The 19,676-nt window shown below is 42.9% G+C and overlaps 1 protein-coding gene across 3 annotated transcripts in view; it reads left to right on the top strand.

Moving 5' to 3' along the window:
- SPATS2 (spermatogenesis associated serine rich 2) overlaps positions 1 to 19,676 on the top strand; it is a 277,452-nt gene that overhangs the window by 93,949 nt on the left and 163,827 nt on the right. For all 3 annotated transcript variants that reach the window (XM_069230615.1, XM_069230616.1, XM_069230617.1), the window contains 5 exons: positions 1,866 to 1,945; positions 3,845 to 3,953; positions 6,330 to 6,379; positions 8,892 to 9,150; positions 10,897 to 11,106. In XM_069230615.1, the coding sequence (XP_069086716.1) occupies positions 1,866 to 1,945; positions 3,845 to 3,953; positions 6,330 to 6,379; positions 8,892 to 9,150; positions 10,897 to 11,106 (708 nt within the window). The remainder of the gene's footprint in view (positions 1 to 1,865; positions 1,946 to 3,844; positions 3,954 to 6,329; positions 6,380 to 8,891; positions 9,151 to 10,896; positions 11,107 to 19,676) is intronic.

The following is a 19,676-nucleotide window of genomic DNA, read 5'->3' as shown; positions in this document are numbered from 1 at the left end:
CCTTCTCTCCAAGGGAGATTCCTTCTTGTGTGCAGCTGAAGTCTTGTTGACCCCAGAGGAAGCACAGCTGTAGAAATGTTGCAAGTTGCTGACAGGAGCCACGGAAACAATGTTACAATGAGATGCCATCTTGGTGTTGCAGTCTTGTTTGGTTCCTGTAAAGTCCAGCAGTGGTTCCAGTGGCCAGGAGCAGAGCAGTTTGTTGCAGAGAAGTCCTGGTGGAGTCCTGCACGCTGGATCTTGGGACCCACCAATAGGGAAGTCCCTAAATAAGTAAAAAAAAAAAAAAAGGGGGCTTTGTCACTTTGCAAGGTGACCACCTATCAAAGGTTCTCACTGACGTAATCTGCCTAACCTGACTAGTCAGATGGCCCCAAGGGCATCTGCTCATCTTGGTTTCAAGATGACAGAATGAAGTGGCCACCTGGAGGAGCTCTGGGCACAACCCCTGGGGCGGTGACAGGCAGGGGAGTGGTCACTCCCTTTTCCTTTGTGCAGTTTCATGCCAGAGCAGGGACCTGGGGCAAACCGGATTATCCAAGGAGGGCACCATATGTGCCCTTCAAAGCAAGTCGGCGGCATGGGGAGCTACCTCTCCCCAGCCTTGTAACACCTATTTCCAAGGGAGAGGAGGTTGCACCCCTCTCCCACAGGAAATCCTTTGTTCAGCCTTCCCCTGCTTGAGCTGGTCAAGCAGCGTGGGCTACCCGCAGACCCTGGAAGACTGGTAGGAGGAATACTGTAAGGAGCCCCCAGAGTGCATGGATCATACCACCAGTACCGGCATCAGTATTTGAGTATGATTCCGACATGTTTGATACCAAACATCTCTAGGTTCGGAGTTACCATTATGTAGCTGGACCATAAGTAGTGACCTATGACCAGTACATAGCTTAAATGGCTTCCCGCACTTTCCAAGTCCACGGAATTGGAGATGGAGTTTGTAGGTGCACCTCTGCTCCTGCAGGGGTGCCCACATACACAGAGACCTGCACCCTTCCCTTAGGGCTTTAAGGTCCTACCATAAGGGTGACTTCCAGTGACCTGATGTAGTGACCAGCAGTGAAAGGGTGCCTATACCTTATCACGCAGGCTGCAAATGGCAGGCCTGCACACACAGTTTGCATGGGCTCCCATGGGCAGAATAATAAATGCTGCAGCCCATGGGGGATCCCTGGTTCACCAATGCCTTAGGTACCTAGGTACCATATACTAGAGACTTATAGGGGTACACCAGTGTGCTAATTGTGGGGTCTAAAGGGTACCAAGACAGCACAGTTTAGAGGAACAAGCACAATCATTGGGGTCTAATTAGCAGGATCCCAGTAAAAGCAGTCAAAGCACACTGACAACAGGCAAAAAGTGAGGGTCACCATGCCAGAAAGAGGGACTTTCCCTGCACTATGTGAAATAATTTAGTTGATCTAGTGCTTAATTTGATCCTTCTTTTCTGTTTAGTTCCAGTAGCCATTCGTGTTGAGCTTTTTTTGTAAGTGCTATGCCTTGCCAGAAACCACATACAAATGTTCCATTTTATAGTGGCTCCATTACCCCCCAGTAGCATCCATAGACAGTCGTCCCTTGAGCTGTCACTGCACCTCTGTGCAGCCCTTTCAGAACTCGGACACTGTTGTTAAACCTCATTTACTATTGTCTTGTTGAAGTTTGATGCATAGGATGGAGGAGGCCTTGCAAGTCATGGACCTCAAGTTTCATATCAGCGTCTAACATGCTAATCGCAAACAGCATTACTCCACTTTTGTGGGGATAGGCACTAAAATGGTTCCTAAGTCCACCGTTCTTGCACCAAGCCTCGTACCACTTTTTGGATGCAAACTCACCTTATTGTGTTCTTTATCCTCCAGATGCCACAGGGTTCGTCTTCGATGTCCAATCTAACACGGTGCTAGCCCAGGGTGGCTCTTATGAAAACATGAAGGAGAAGGTAAGATGTGAATCTGTGCTGGCTCAGGTAACAGATGTAGCTATGTTATGTGGGATTTGTAAAGTGAACTCTGTCAATGCTTTTGTCTTTTCACACTATGTGGTTGTGTCATAATAGTTTGCGTGTCTTGTGTTTGTGCGTCAGCATTTTTATCCTAGGTCCCTCTGCTCCAGTGTCTGTGTCTCTCTGTCCTAAAGGCGGTCTCTCTCTGGCCAAATTTGTATGCCTCCTGTGGTGTTGGCACGTCTTCGAGCGAGGAAGTGAGGCAAAAATGTGTACTCATTTCACCAGTAGACATGATGTTGCCTTTGGCACCTACAACCAGACACTGGACCTCAAAATGAGCTCCTCCTATCTCAGCTGTTAGAACACAATCCAAAGTTTCACTGTTCTGGTAGGGTATTAAGGACCCAAGGGTGCCTCGTGAGTGCTTGGATGAAAACAGTATTTATCACAGAGTAATGCAAATGAAGTGCAGTTTCACTAAATAGTTTCAGAAATAAACACTGTATTCTGTGTTTACAGTGTACTGTGGTGCACAGTTATGTTGATACCCTGGAAAGGGCTTCAAATTGTATAAATATGAAATACAAAAGCGGCATATGAAAACGCAGGCTATGAAATATTTCGCATTTTGGTAATCACAGGCTTTAATGCTTATTTATTGATAAGAAGGTTGTGGGTGGTTGATTTAGGATTAATTGTTAAGTCTCAAAAATAAATATTCACATATGAAATTAAATAAATATAGAAGTAGGCTGAGGAGTTTATGAAAAAATCCTAATTTTCAGCTGCTTTTTGAAAATCTGTTTTTGTGTAAGTGACTTGAATCCCGATTTTTTTTTTCTTTCTGGAGATGTCTACTGTTAATGTTAAGTCTTGGACCATTTTGCTAGGTAAGCATCTATCTCAACAGCATTGTTGACGGCTGTCTCTTCTTCTGCTAGCTCAGGAGGGGTGAGTTTTCTCCTAAAACGTGCCAAAGCACAGGAACAGTCTTAGCTGTGGATTTAAGCCAACATTCCAGCTTCACCTCTGAGACAAAGGAGTAGCTGGAACAATGTGAAATTATTTGGATTGAAAATCCCATTCAGCAAGCTTGTTAGCTTGTCAACTTCAGGCATTTTCTACAAAGCATATCTCACCGTGTTTCCTCATAGCTATAAAATTGCTGGGTGATCGAGTCACCTCAACTTTCCTTTTTTGCCTTTCAATAAGATACCGGCTGTTATGTTATAAGCACAAATCTACATCTCTACTTTTCTTTGTAGTAACTTGATGGGAGAGAGTCACCAAGTCTCTGTATTATAAAGAGGACTGATACCCACTCCACCTCAATACCTGTAAATATATTCATCTATGAAGTAAGCTGGAAAAAGATTCCTTAAGATTGGCAATGTTGTTACCTGTGATTTCTTCCTAGTAGTCTAGTAGCACCGCAAGAAAGGCCAGAGAGGAGCTGCTGACACATGAAATTTCAGAAGGTTTTTGGAGTAAGGTACGCGGACCTAATGAACTAGAAGGGACTGAGGCATGGTCTTTCCTATATTCAGCCCTCTCCCTCAGACGTTCTGTTTCTGTCATGGAATCTCTTTTTCCTTCATTCTTTCTCCCAGGATAGTACTCCTGAGAGATCCCGCAGCACACCCAACAGAATATAATTTGATTCTAGTTATTACTACATTTGATTCCTCATGCTGTGCAGGTATCCAGTTGTTCTACTCAAAAGCACGTTCGGCTTCACTTGTCCTTTAATCAGTCCATTTCCTAAAAGTCTGCTGTTGCCATTCATTTCGCAGTTCTCGCCTGTGCACCAGGACAGTGCGTGCTGTAGTACTTACGTTTTCTTTGTGTTTGAGGATTGCCTGAAACAAGCTGGGGCTGTGCTTTCTCTTCCAGATCACAGCAGTGCGTGCAGTAGTCCCGAATAAGAGCAACAATGAAATTATCTTAGTCCTGCAACATTTTGACAACTCTGTGGACCGGGCAGTGCAGGCTTTCATGGAAGGTAAAGTTGCAAGGGTGGGGTCTCCTAGGTGATGTTGGGAGTTTTGGGGCGCTGTGAACAGTAAATTCGTTTTTTAAACTGTGAGGTGATGAGTAGATCTTTGGGGTTTGGAAGAGAATGCTGGGATCTTTGGGGACAATATGGTAAAGATCCACACTTTTGTCCTGTAAGGATGGAAGCTATGGTAAGGTGAAGATGTAGTCTTGAGAAACCAAAGTACAATGGGAGCTTTGACGTGGTGAGAGAAGAATGAGAGCTTTGTGGCCGTGAGAGGTGTGCCTTAGGATTTTGAAGTAAAGGGAACTTTTAGGCTGCAAGGTAAGAATGGAAACTTGGGGGAGTCGCTTGGGACCAGATTTTGCAGTACCAGTCAACATAAGTTCTCCAATAAAAGTCGATATTTCAGTCCCACACATAATTTATAACAGGGTGATCTTGCAAAAAAAAAAAACAATGTAATTTGGCCACCGAACTGTGTTGGATTTGTTTTTCCAGTAGGGTGATTTTCACTTTCCCAGAGAAATTGGTGTCTTTCAACTATTGTGCTGTGTTGGATGCTACTATCTAGGTCCTGATAATGACCCTGTTATAAATTATGTGTGGGGTCAAAACGTCGACTTTTACTACAGGATTGATGATGTTGACTCACTTTTTTTTTTTTAACAAACTCCAATTTTGAGTCTTGTATTTTTAATTTTCCACATCATCAGTTCCTACACTGTATATATTGTAAATAACCACCTGTGCTCTTTATTCACATATGTCAAATTAAACAGCGCTGATTGTGAAACACCTATAACATGAATGTTGCTACTGAGATCTTTTTACCAAAAAATTGTGATATATTGAATTTGTTGCAAGATTAATTGTATTGATGTACTATACCAATAATAATTAGTGTATTGTTCTCATTGGCCTAAGGTGGATAGGCTTTCCCCTTTCCCCAAGTGGATCATATTATTGTATATCTGATTTATTACCCAGATCCCTAGGATTAACACGTTGCCCTTACTTGTGATTTACCTCAAATCTTCAACGTCGAAAAATCACCCAACATTAAAGCATTCTCTACTCTGCACAGTATTACTACTTTTCAGATAGTCACAATCCCTCTGCCTATTGGCATGGTGGACAAAGCTAGATAACCTACAGTTTCAATATTCACCACTGGATATTTGCTGGTGTGCAACTTTCTCATGCACAAAGCATTAGCGAGCTACAACATATCATTGGCAATTGTAGCTTCAAGCAGAAGCCTTTTGCTGAGGGCAGTGAAACTAGTCTATACAATATCTGCTTCATTCCTGCCAGTGCTGGGCTATTGCATGGAAACAGTTAGTCATTAATCACCTGAAACACTTAAAAAATGTTTTTAGCACTCACACCAGAGAAGTACTGTGCTGTGCTGTGCTGTGCTGTTAGTGGACAGATAAATGGGTATCCCAGTTAACAGCAGCTCACTCCTAAGATGGAAAAAGGTAATAGTAGCATTCTTAGGGAATATACTGATGTACAATGAGGACATACTAAAACAAATGCAAGACTGCTACATGGAAATCGCAACCCTGTCTGCCTCATCACAATATTAGATGTGATTGCAAAGGTTGACCTGAACTCAAGCATCCTTTTTAACAGGACAGTCTGTAGACGTCACTGGATCGTGGGGCTTTTTGGAATCGGATTTCAGAAGGAGGTCTGATTGGACACTCCCTCAGGTCAACAACCATTTGATTGATTTTTAAAAAATAATTTTAATCAGCAGCCCAGATTTAAAAATTACACCAACATGTGAATGTAGAACACATTGAGTTGTTATGCTATAGTTACAGGTAAGTAATATTTTACTCTCTGAAAGTGACTGTGTAAAGGCATAGTTTCTCTAGAGAGAGAGTGGGTTTAGAATAGTGGCTCCCAGCTGCTACTGAGGGGAACAGAAATTTGCTGTGGGGGCAGTGGGGATGTTGGCTCTGGAGAGGCAGTGATGGCAGCAGTGGTAGCCTTGGGGAAGCATTGGTGAAATGCATGGTAGCTCTGGGGTGCAGTGGAGGTAAGGATGATGGCTCCAAGGAGTCTGTGGTGGTAGGGAATGTACCATTTGAAGACGGTGGTGGTGGTGGCCCCGAGGATGAAGTGTGTTAAGGATTTTGGAAGGAGATGGCTCTGGGAAAATGGTTAGGTGATTCAGGAGACGGGTTGTTCTGAAGACAATAATAATGTGATTGTCTGTGGACATGATTATGTAAGACTTATAAAATGAATCTGAGCAGCGGTTAAGCATTCATGAGAGGTGCAGCCCCTCTGGGAGGCAATGAACAGTGCTATAATTTACTTCTAGCTTCCAGATACTACCAATGTTACTGTCTTTTCCTTTTTTAGGCAGTGCAGTTGATGTGCTTAAGGAATGGAAAGTGAACAGCAAAAAAAAGGTAATGTTGAGTTAATGTCCTTTATCCTGGCCTGTTTGTCCTTTTCAAGGCGTCTTAAAAGATAATTTAACGTGGTCAAAAATATAATTGTATTGGCCAGTAACTTGTGCAAGGCACAGGTTGTGAAAGCAGATGTACATGTTTGTGACCTGTACTGATGATAACTTTTGAGGACTCTGAGACATTTGTGATAGTGGGTGTTACTAAAATAAAGCTTTGTTAGTGTTTTCCACTTTGTAGCGTGACACTGCTGTATACAGCCAAATCTGTGGTATTCATTTTAACAGTCTAAAAAGTATGAGAATGTGTTATCCTCAGGAAGCCATCAGTAGAGGATACAGCAGATATTTTCATTAGACAGGCAACCGAGGCTATAAATTCTGTCTACAGCGTGTCATGGCTGGTCCCCTAATGACTTTCTTTGTGTTCTGAAGGCTTCCGAGAATAACCTAGAGCTACAAAGCTGCCATTGCAATACCAAGGCTTTGTGTTTAATGCAAAGGTACACTGTTCATAACTATAGCGTGAGTGGTGTTGTGCTGTCAGACAGTGAATTTGCTGAAATAGAGATGTACTGTGCAACTCTGCTCAAGTAAACTTGAGAGTGCAATAGAACTGGCCAGTACCCAGGAGAGTTTGCACTCTAGCCACTTGTGATGCAGCAGTTGAATTGATGTTTGCACTTGAAGAGTCGCTCATCCTCTACTTTGAACACTTGTGATGCCAAGTAGCCTTACCTTCTACACCCTTGATGTTGCAGAACCCTTCTCTGCTTCATATTTATTTTATTCAGTCCACACCCACAGCACTTGTGGTGTCACAGAAGCTTTGCTCATGCACTATCACTCATCCTTTTCAGTGCACTCTAGTGACAGCACAACGCTCTTGCTGCTGCTGAAGTAAACTAAGTCTTGCTATATCGAACTATAGTTTCAGCCTCCCCTTGTTTGTGCTTTCTTGATGCATCTCAAAGCTTGCCCTGTCCTTTCGTGGTATTGCTCAGCATGTACTTTGTACACATGTGTTGCTCAAGCCCCACCCTGCTCTCTCATTATAGCATCAAGCCCTCTTATGTAGGTCAACCTTTTCCCTGCCCTATTAGAATGCTGCTTAGCCCTCGTCTTGTGATTGCGTGGTACCTCTCAATTCATGCTCTGCCCTCTAGTGATGTTTTATCTTGCAGCGGGCCTTGGTGATGTTGACCAGTACACCAAATCCACTTCTAATGTCTCAAACCCTATCACCGCACACAAACAAAACATCCACCAGACCCCCTTGGAGTTCCCCTCACCCATAGTCCTGTGCACTTGTGCTGGTCCCAAAATCTTGCCTAGTGCACTTAAAAATGTTGCTGAACCTACACTGCAAGTATTCTTGAAGCAACTCAGTCTCCATCACATTCCTGACAGCCCTTCCGTCTCACTGTAAGCACATGATCTTTCTCAACCCGTACCCTTGTGCTCTTGTAATGTCAAATTGTTTTTGCTTTCCGTACATGTGATATTGCTCAACTTTCTCTCCAAACACTAGTGATAGTACAAAAGTGTTGCAATACGCACCAGTTATATTGCTTAAAAGTCACATTGTGATGTTACTTATACCCTGTCCACCAGTGATGGTGCTCATGTCTGTGTAGCTATGTCGTCACTGGTTTTGTTGCTTAACCTTCACCCTGCACTCTTGAGAAGTTTCTCTGCCTGAACATGCCCTCTTGTGACCTCGCTCAGCCGCCGCATAATATGCTTGCTGTAGTTCATTTCTCATCTCGGTAAATTATGATGCTGTGTTTGTGACTTCTTTGAGGTTGCACATCCCTTGCTCTGCAATCAAGTGATGCCATTTGCTATGCACTTTTATGTTTGTCAGCGTTTACTTTTGTGCTTATGATGACAAGGTACCATGACGTAACTGATCACAAATTGTAGTATCTTGTCATGTAGGTAACATTTGCCTCTTATTTTCTGATGTTGCATATCTGAGGAGTTTGGAATTCCCAGAAGCAAAACTGGATTCCAAAGAGTGGGTTTACATTTCAAAGTATTAAAAAGTTTTTGCTGTTTATAAGAAAGGGAAGAATTTGGATTTTACACGTGTATCATCCTACACTTGCAGTGTCATATATACTAAGCTCTGTAAACTTAACTGTTTTAGTTTGAATTCGTGGCTCTCTTGTGATGTCAGAGATCACAGGTTCTGCATGCTTCTGGTGTCACGTACCCCTTGCTCTGCACACGTGAATCCTGTGAATATTTAAGCACCTTATTTAGTAGTGTATGGCGGATGAACTTTCTTAAACATCTGTCGTGTTCATGGACCTGCACTCAAGAGTGCATCTCTTTAGAGGTTAAGTCAAGTGTTTACATGGAAGGCTTTGTGTGCCAGATATCGTTCTGCATCCTGGGTGCAACTCCAAAAGGGGTGCTTCGATGTCACTTTTATGTAGGTCATGATTATTTTAGGAATTAAGTGTCCTGGGTTCTTTGTGTGTAATTATTCTCTTTGCGATTTTCAGAACAAAAAGAAGAAAAGCAAACCTAGTGTGACAGATGCAGCGAGCAGCGTGACCGATTCCAGCAAGCAGGCTTCTGGAGAAGAGGAGCCATGTGTGATATCCCCAGAGGGCAGTGGGATCAACGGCTACCATGTCAATGGTCTGGCTAATGACACAGAGTCTGTGGACTCGCTGAGCCAGGGGCTTGACACACTGTCCATTGATGCCAGGGACCTTGAAGACTCTGACTCCATCACACTGGATGGGTTCGATGGGACAGGTGAGAAGAGACAGCTTAGTACAGTATTTCTTAACCTTTGGTCTCGGGACCCTTGAGGGTCCGCAGCGCCTATTTAGGTGTGTCCATGGCTGTCCATAAAATTAAATATTATTAGCTGAATAATAAAGTATTTATACATAAAAACAAAATTGAAAGTTTTAAAACATTCTGCTTATGTGAAAAGATTTAAAATTGGAAGCTAGACATTGAGTTGGCATCATTATCTTGATTTATGAGAGCAGTGTAAGTACAACTAATGAAATCTAGTATGGACTGCCTGTGGCTTCATTTGAAGCAACAGTGGTGTGGGCTGAAAAAAGTACATGCCATAGGAACAAAAAAGACAATGATATGCTAGAGACTAGCATATTGCTTCGTATTTTAGTAATAAAGCTACATTTTGAAAAGCTTAAACTTTCCAATTAAAATTTCAATTGTTCTCTTATTTTGCTTGTAAAGTAAATAATTTCCATAATTTATGTATCTGTTTGATGTATACATGTTGTGTAGTGTTTTGAGGCTCAAGTCATAGAAATTGCTTTGGAGGAGGTACCCGGCTTACTGTATTCATTCATTGGGGATCCTTGGGAGACAAAAGGTCAAGAACCACTAGTCTAGAAAACACTGTCACTGGACCCCAGTTTTAATTACTTTCAGAGCAGTGTGCGCCGCTGTCCTGCAAGTGTGACAACAGTGTTCAACTCTGAGCACTTCATGTCGGCTATAATTGACAGAGAGAAAAAAGTATGTTTGTTGAATGTCTCTACATTGTGTTGATGTTCACAGATGACATGCCATTAATGATCTTTGCACTTGAGTCACTCCCAATCTGCAGGTCTGCGTCAGTCAGGACAGCCTTGTCTGTAAAAGGGCACTCTTTATTTGTGCATTTATCTTGTGTGGTTTCGAATTTTTCTACAGCTCTAATGCTCTGACTCCGATCTAGGCAAAGGTGTGATGTATTTATAATAAATACTGTGATTAGGAAAGTGCCTAGCGCAGTGATTTTGGTTCCAAGGGCAACACTTTTCTCCCAAGCCCTAAGCAATTTGACTGAAGCAGTATTGCGAACATTTTTACATTACTGAATGCCTCTTGGAATGCAGAGACATCAGAATGACTAACAGATCCTTTTTAACCTTGAGATGCAGCAGGCGGAGCGGCAGCTCATATGGCAACATGTTCTAGTTCAACATTGCTCTCACTAAGCAGGTTCCATTCCCAAAGAGGATGAAGGCTCCTCCCCTGGTGCACAAGGAGGACTACTACAGTTTGGCTGGGAGTGTGTGCATTTGAACCACACATTTAGAATAGATTATTATTCCATTTGGGCCTGAGCAGCTTTGTGCACCACGTCGATCGGATCACTCGAGCGATCAGGCCCAAGTGTAACTTGTAAGGCCTACTTTGCATCATTATTGGTTCTCCAGCATGAAGATTCATACTGTTGTGAATCTTCCCTTGGTCTATCTCCAGGTATATATTTTTTCAAGCATATAAACCTACAGAGACAGTCTACAAATTAATCCTAATCTACAGATCGGTGGAAGCACTTGTTGCTAAAATGCATTTTTAAATTTAGAAACATGTTCTTTGTTGCCATCTCCCGATTACTGATTGTGAGTTAAAGATCTGAAAACACCTCTTACTGCTCTAATCCTTTGCCCTCTTCTCACCATTTTTCTTTCCATTCTTATTGCGTTCCCTTATACTGGCCTTAATGTCCTGTTATCACTGTGTTTGCAGGAGAAATGGGAGACAGGAAAGCTGACTTGGATCTAAAGCTACAGACTGTCCACCTACCAGTGCACCATCAGTCCACACGAGGGGCCTCTCAAGACCACCGCAACACCCAGAAAGGCCGTGCAGGCAGCACCTCCGGTACCCAGATGCTAGCCTCTGGCTCTCTGCCGCTGCCTGAAGACACCCCCCTTTCTTCTGCCTCCAGAAAACTTGGTAAGACACAGGATGTGCCCACTTTGAGCCTCCACATCTCTCAACTGAGTTTTTCTAATTTAGTGGATTTCATGCAGATGGTTAAAGCATTGAAGTAGTTCTAAATAAGTAAGACCAAATGAAGTTTGTAGCAGCAGAAACAAAGCAGCTGTGCACTATAAACTGTCTTATCATCACCTTTTTCACCAATCCACTGTTAGGTAGGGGTGGTCAGAACTCGCAGAGTTTTACTCTGTGGAATTCTTTGGAGATACATGAAAACTCTGTGAGATTCCACAAAACGGGTGGAAATAGGAACCTTATGCAGATTTTTAGCTCCGGGAGCTCATTCCATGCTGGGGAGAAAAACAGGAACTGCACCATGTGGCACACTAGAGGGCACTGCTTCTTGAGCTGATTTTGCTGCAGCTTAAATAGATTTTCTGGTCGAGCAACAGCTTTCTGATCGCAAAGGGTTCAATCCCGATCTTTAGGAAAATCTCACTGGGTGTCCTCCCAGCATCCAAAAATTGTGCAAGGGGATGCCAAATCTCACTCACCAACTTGCTGTTGGCACGCAGCACACAAGAGGAAACAAAAAATGCCACGTGGCTGTTGGAGCTATTTGTCCGGAACTCCACACTACATGCTTTAACACAAAGTGGCCAAAACTGTGCCAACTTCCCCGGGAGCAGAGTTTATCGCCCACCCCTACTGTTGGGACAGGAACGTCACCTGCCTGGTAAATTTGCATGTTTCACTATCCTGAGTGAGTGACCGAATGTGAAAGTGGTATGCTGGCTTTTATTTTTGGCTCTGTCATCATACTAATCACCGTGGGCAAAAAGGGCATTAGGCCTTCCCTGACACTACAACATCCAGGACCTGTCAGATGGCTTGAGTACGGAACTTCCTCTTCAATTCACAAAACAACCCAGAAACCTGGCTTCCAATAGCTCACTGTTTGACTCCTTGAGGTATTACAGCTTTCTTTTCCGACAAAATGATGAGAGTAAGGGGAAAGTCTCCTATTCTGAAGTTGGCTTACTGGCCTATAAACAACCATTCACCAGTATTGGGGTATCGTTCATCGAGTCACATGCTTGAATCATTCCCCGTCGCGAAGTGGGAGTTCCACTGTATCATAGCAAGCAGTATAATAGACTGTAAAGGGAATACAGAGTTCAGCTTAATAGCCTATCTATGTCCTTTTTAAAAAAGGACCAAAGTTGAACAATGGCCAATTAGACAACAGTGCCCTTTAGAACACTCCCAACAGAGGCATCTTTCCTCAGATTTTCCCCACAGGTCGTGTGTGAGGGAGTCTCCCTGAGCTCTGCTCAGTATTTCCAAACATATTCATCTTCAAACAACCATTTCTCTGTTCCACTATGCCAGAACTAGTCAAGAAAGGACCCTTCAGACCTTGTGCCACCTGTGATAAGAAAAGGCTCCATTCAGAATATCCTCATCAGGATTGTATATATTGTCTTTATCCATCCCACAAGGTAAGAGACTGCAAAATATGTAGAACTTTGTCTACAAAAACCCTCAAGGACTGTGAGGGAAGACTTATTATGGCTACAAAAACATAAATCTAAGCCTTTTGTGCTTTCTGAGGAAGAGAGTAGCAAGTGTTCTATCTCCTCACAGCCTTCCAGAAAGAGGGAAAGGTCCTGCCTTGAGTCCCCTCAACGAGGTAAAGAAGCCTTATTAAAGACCCACCACAGCTCTGTAGTAGGCTCTTCCCATCAAGAGAAATCAAAGAGGGCATCCTCAGTCTCTAAATCCGAGCTCTCTTCTCCTTCTATAGATATTCCTATGAAGACTACATTATCATCTGAGCCTTCAAAGAAGTCAACATTGTCTTCAAAGGCATCGTCGACAACATCCAAGACACCAAAACCATTGTTGATGACTTAAAACTACAACTTTAAGGGGCCCGACAACAACTCTACCGTCGTCATCAACGTCGTGGATGGAGACTTCTACGTCGAGAAAGACCACCTTGTCAACGGCTACCACAACTTTGACGAGAATCATTGTTTCAACGACGGTAACGTCAACGAAGACATCCTCCATCGACAACGACATCGACATCAGTACCACCATTGACAACACAACCTTTGGAAAAGACCTTGTCTGCAAAGTCAAGACAGAAAAGGCCATCAACACTACTATTGGCCACACCGTCAACGACCTCGTCGACAACAGTTTTGCCATCTCCTCACTGGATGCATCTTTCTTTCACATCACCTTAAATGTATCTCTGTTAACACACAGTCATTTGCTGGACATTCAAGACTCAGAGGAGAAAGATCAGGGAATGTTTGGCACGGCTCACATACCCTCTGAATTACATGTCAAATATTAGGATGAAGACGAGAAGCAAGATTATTATGAGCCCGTTTATCAATCTCATCGATATGCAAAATATTATCATCGTTGTGTGCCTCCTTCATCACCAGACATGAGTTTGGTCACAGCCACCCTCGTGCAAGACCTGCAGAGTATGCTTAAAGATTATTATAAATGCTTTCCAACACCAGCTGAGGCGCATCATATGCCTGTAATGGAGGCCACGCCTGCGCCTAAATCTCTAGAACATCTGCCTCTACCTCCTACCCCAAGGATGTCTCTGCAATCCAGTATTCCTGTGCTTCCTCTGGATGATCCTTCTTCAGATGATGATGATAACGATGATGGTGGTGGTGGTGGAAACAGCAAGGAAGGTGAAATCCCAGCCAATCATACCATCACCAACAAAAGGGATGATTATCGCTCCACCTTCTCCTCCAGTGCCACAACCACTAGATTCTTCTCCAGGCAATATTGAAGGTTTTCACTTGTTAATGGAGATAGCAGCCAAGCGTTTTCAACTCCCTATTCCTGTTAAACAGACGGACTGTTTTTTATATGATTTTAAAAATCAGTCCAGAAAAAGTCAGAGCAATACCAATTATTAACTACAAATGGGAGGAAGGAGTAAAAATCATGAAGACACCAGCGTCCATCACTGCTGTTCTAACCAAAATTGATAAGAAATTCAATGCCCCAGACAATTCATCAGCCTGCTTAACTGGACATCCAAGACCTGATTCAGTCATTGTTCAGGCTGAGCAACGCAGATCTAAAAATTCTTCCACCCCTTCACTTATCTGCCTGACAAGAAGGGCAGGCGATTTGACAATATTTGCAAGAGATTCACACTCATGTTGGGTGCCACCGTCCAAACCGCAAACTCTTTGGCCATCCTAGGGCGATATGATCACCAAATGTGGTCAGACATTGCTGCATACCTGGATTTCCTGCGAGATAATAGTAAAACACAGGCTACTCACATATTAGAGGAAGGTGAGAAAGCGGCATCGGGAATTGACTGTGCAATGGATATGGGATCCATTAGCTTCAGACAATTGGTGGGATCTGCCGTTCTTCGGCACCAGGGTGACTTAAGGCTACATCATTTCACCCAGAAGTACAGGCAAAGATACTTGATATGCCTTTTAACAGCGATAACTTATTTTGTAAGCATGTTGATGACACTCTGCAGGCCATGAAGACTGACACAGACAGCTCGAGCTCTTGAAACCCTTCAGTTCCATAAAAAGCCTTTTTGTGGAGTCAGTGGCCATGGATTTTATTCATACCGTGGGGGATATCAGTGATATCAGCCACAATCTTACCAACAGCCCTTTTGGCCCGCTTAGCAACAATAGCCATACAGAGCACCTCCGTCAGCAGCTTATGCTAAACAGCAACCAAGAAGAAGACAGTGTACGTCCATTATCGACACCACTAGGAAGCAGTGACAACATCAATGTTCTGGGTACAACCCCTACTCATTTTCCTGTTGTTGCCTGCAGACAAATGGGTCCTAGAGATCATTGAACATGGCCATGCCTTGGAGTTTACTCAAATTCCACCTCGGCCTCCAACAACAAAATTCATCCTATCTCGCCTTCATCTTCTTTGCAAGGAGATTTTAGCCATGTTTTCAAAAGGAGCCATAAAACAGGTTCCACTTTTTCAAAAAGGTAAAGGATTTTACTCCTGTTTATTTTTTCCTCGTGAGGAAGAAGTCAGGGGAGTGGTGTCCCATTCTCGGCCTCAAGAAACTAAAAGTACCAGAAGAAACCATTTTTTCGTACCGTTCCCCTCCAAGGAATTCTCTAACTTCTCAACCATGGGGATTTTCAATCTCCAGGATGCCTATTTTCACATTCCCATCCACCCCAACCATTGCAAGTACCTCAGATTTGCAGTAGCCGGTATACTTTACCAGTTCAATGTCCTGCCCTTTGGTGACCGATCCGCTCCCTGGATATCTACGACAACTGTTGCCCCAGTGGCAGCCCTTCTGCGTTAACATTTTCCCTTACCTCGATGACTGTCTGATAAAGGATCCATCTTCCCAACAGCCGTCGAGGAATACTACCACGTGCCTCTTTGAAAACCTGGGGCTCGCAGTCAGTTTCCAAAAGTCCCTTCTCTGTCCTACAACAAGGATAACTTTTCTAGGAACAACCCTAGACACATTAGTCTACAAGGCATTCTTGTCTATAGACAGGCAGCAGAAATTCTCCTCTGGCCTGTTCTCTTTCAGAAAGAAAGTCTTCTACAGTTTGCCTGATCAGAGCTCTGCTCAGCATGATGTCTTCGGCCATTCTACTAATACCTCATGCTTGTCTCAAAATGCAACCCTTCCAGAAACAATTAGATACACAGTGGATACAGTCAGAGGGACATTTCAACAGCATTGTACACATCACACCTGTCATGCAAGCAGCCTTTCCCTGGTGGCTAAACTCCAACAATCTCTCTGCTGGACTAAAGTTCCTTCCTCCCACTTCAGAATACGTTATTACAACAGACGCTTCTCTAGAATGATGTGGAGCTCATTTGCAAGAACTGCAGATTCAGGGCAAGTGGACCCAAGATCAATCAAAGCAACATATCAACTTACTCGAGCTCAAAGCAATCTTTCTACCTCTTCAAGCAGCCCTACCAAGAATGCACGGCTCCTCCATGTTGATAAAAACAGACAACTTGACTGGCATGCATTCTCTCAACAAACAGGGAGGTATGAAGTCACAGATTCTGTCCCAGGGAGCTCAACATATCTGGCAGTGGTCACTAGCTCATCAAGCGCCCCTAAGAGTGGAACATCTCCCAGGAGTTCACAACTCTTTAGCAGACACCTTGAGCACAACAATCCAAGCCTGTCATGAATGGGAGTTAAACCAACAAGTCCTAAATGCCATATTTCTCCCCCCCCCCCCCCCCCAAAATCCTCTTATTTCACAGGATTCTCAGATAAAAACACAAACCATGCTGGCTGATGCTCATTGCGGCACGATTGTCAAGACAACACTGGTTTTTGGAGCTCCTGATGTTGTCAGTAGGCAAACACATTCAACTCAAGCATCAAGAAGACCTGTTGTCGATAAACAATCAGCAGGTCCTTCATCCATACCCGAGTTCTTTGCATTTATCAGCCTGGCTCATGAGCACCATGAACTACAACTCCTAGATATTTCAGAGGATTGCCGACATTTTCTTGTGAGGGCTAGAGCTGATTCCACCAACAAAACATATTGCCTCAAATTGGAGCAGTTTTGTCTTTGGTGCGAGAAATCTAACATACATTCTATTACATCTTCTCCTAAACAGGTGTTACCATATCTAGTATCATTAGCCAAATCCAGTCTAGCACATTCCTCAGTCATAGCTCATTTAGCTGCTTTTTCCAGAAACAGATGCTTTTGGGGATCTCCTTCATTATGGTCACAAGGAATAAACTTTCAATTTCTTAAAGGGCTTTTCAGAACATATCCTCCAATAAAATCACCGCCTGCATGGCAACTTAACACCGTATTATTACAGTTAATGAATAGTCCATTTGAACCGGTTCAAAGGTCTGAGTTAAAATTCCTTACCTGGAAGGTGGCTCTCTTACTTGTCCTCACCTCCACTAGAAGAGTAAATGATCTACACGCGTTCACTGTTAAAAAAACCTTTCTTGCAGTTCACGGATACCATGGTAATACTGCAGACTAGTCCCAAGTTCATACCAAAAGTTCCTGTTGACTTTCATCTATATCAACTACTTATGCTTAAGACTTTCTTCCCAACCAGCAGAACAAAGTCTACATACTCTTGGCGTCAAGAGATGTTTAAAATTTTACTTACTTTGAACAAAACATATTCGTAGTACAGATGAACTTTTTGTGGCTTATGGTAACAATAATAAAGGTAGTCCAATCCCCACGTCTACCATAGCAAGATGATTGAATCGGCCATTCAATTCTGTCATTCTAAGGCGGGCAGACCCTTAAGACAGAAGACGAGAGCACACTCTGAGAGCAATTGCCACAACCGCTGCCTTTTTTTGCTGGATGTCCATTGAAAATATATGCCATGCTGCAACCTGGAAGAGCAGGCACACTTTCACCCAGCACTACTGTCTGGATGAAGTACAGACCACTGATACAACTGTGGGTCAGGCGGTATTTTGCATCTTTTCCAATAAGGTGAGCCCTGTTAATGTAATGTAGAATGTTGTACCCACCATCAGCTATTGTATGCATGTATATTTGATCGAAATGTATTGCACTGCTGACTATTCTGATGCAAGCATGTGAATCTATGAAAGATACCAATACTAGAGACTGGGAGTTACAGGTAAGTAACAAATTCTTCACATATTTACAGAAAAACTCGTAACGATCTTATCTAAATTTCAATATAAGTACATTCTTAACTTGTATTACCCCACCACATCAGTTTTTTAAATCTTGAACACCTTTTGTAAGTTTCTTTGCATAGCCTTTGCCGTCCAACCATCAAAATGTTTTTGTTGATGTCACATCTGTAGTGTAAAAATGCTGCTAATCTACTCTAAAATCAAGAGATCTGTGGTGGCAGTTCACTCTTGTTCTGGAGAGTTTTATCCCCACTCATCTAGAGGAGATCACTGCGTTGTTTTAACTTGATAAATTTGGTTCTCCTGATGGCCTATCCTTTCTCTTTCATTCAATACGTTTTTCGGTCATTGGTTCTCTAACCACCATGGTTATCAATCTCTCTTCCATCAGGAATGGTTCTGTTAGAATGGAAGATGGGAGAGTTGTTACCCATGGGTTAAAAAAAGGCGATGTGAACAGTACTGTTTTAAAGAACTTCAGACCAAGTACTTAGGTGCCCTATCTGGGAAGACTTGCAGAATGAATTCTGCGTTCTGGATAAAATAGCATGTACTGCAATGATTTGGATGATAAAACATAATAATAGCGATGTGGTGACAAGAAAAGTGAAACGTAAGAAAAGTCCACCTATAGTGTCTGAATGCTGTGGGTTGGAATCCCTACCTACACCACTAAGGTACTACTAGAGCACAGCAGTGTTGACCCTAACCCGCCCTCCCAGATCCCTAGGAAGACCCCCCCCCCCCCATACCTGAATATGGTAGTAGCGAAGAGGGCTATTGGTCTATTGAGAGTTTTCTCCCAGGGAGGCGGAAAAGACATCATGTCATAGCAGACAGCTGCAATGAAGCGACAGCATGCAGTTACGGTTTTCTGGCTGAAACTCTCCCTCTAACGTATAGGGGTCAGAGGGATGTTTTATAATGAAACAGCTGGTGTTCTGAGAAAACCGTCCTAACGTAAGAACACGTATGTTTCCTGTGAAGTGGCAAAGATTGTGGTGTTCCTACTTTGTACTAACAACAATATCGAGTGCAGCCTTGAACAGGGTACAGAACGAGAATGTCATTCTAAGAATGAAAACAGTTCCTAGGCTAAAAAAGTATGAGATAAAGAAATAAAACATCACCACAGAAAGAAGCCTCTGCTCAGAAATTAAAATGAATAGAAAAAAATGTTTAAAGCTAAAGGGCACTAGCAGCAGGCCGATAGCTAGAATAACGTGCCCATCAAAAGCTCACTAAAATAACCTCATGACAGGGCTCAGTGGGAAATTGGGTCTCTTCTTTCCTACTGAACTGAAACCAGTTGCTTTTGGTCCCCAATATATGCTATCTTGTGTGGGCTCCCCCAGCTCTTATTTATATCCTGTGCTTTTTTATGTTAAAATGTTTTCTGTAATCCATTTGGCCAGGTCTTTTGGCTGTAAAGAAATTTCATATGCAGATGAAGAAAAAGATACTTACCTGTAACTACAGTTCTGGGTATTTTTATCTTTTATAGATTCACATGCTAGAATTATCTTATTGTATAAGACAGGGAACCCCCAGCCATCAATGTTAGTACAACAGAATATCAATACAGCCATAAACATGTAAAACGGGTGGACAAACACAAGTAGACCATCTTTAGCCTGTCCACCTCATTATGCGACATAATTAGTGGCCAATCAGGTGGAAAGGGTTGGGCTTCTAACCCTCCTGAGGGACTCCAACTGCCATATTTTCAACACTTGTTAGCAATTACGTATTATCCTCATTAATACGCAATTGATAATACAGGCACAGGGTGAGGTCATGTAAAACTATGAAAGATACTAGTTCTGCAGAACTGCAGTAACAGGTATTTTTTTTCTTCAGCAAAAGATTCACATGCTGGTGTTAT

Source organism: Pleurodeles waltl, chromosome 4_2 (assembly GCF_031143425.1).
Source record: "Pleurodeles waltl isolate 20211129_DDA chromosome 4_2, aPleWal1.hap1.20221129, whole genome shotgun sequence".
Classification (NCBI taxonomy): Eukaryota; Metazoa; Chordata; class Amphibia; order Caudata; family Salamandridae; genus Pleurodeles; species Pleurodeles waltl.
Note: the sequence above shows the minus strand (reverse complement) of the source record. Positions and strands in the feature narration are given on the sequence as shown.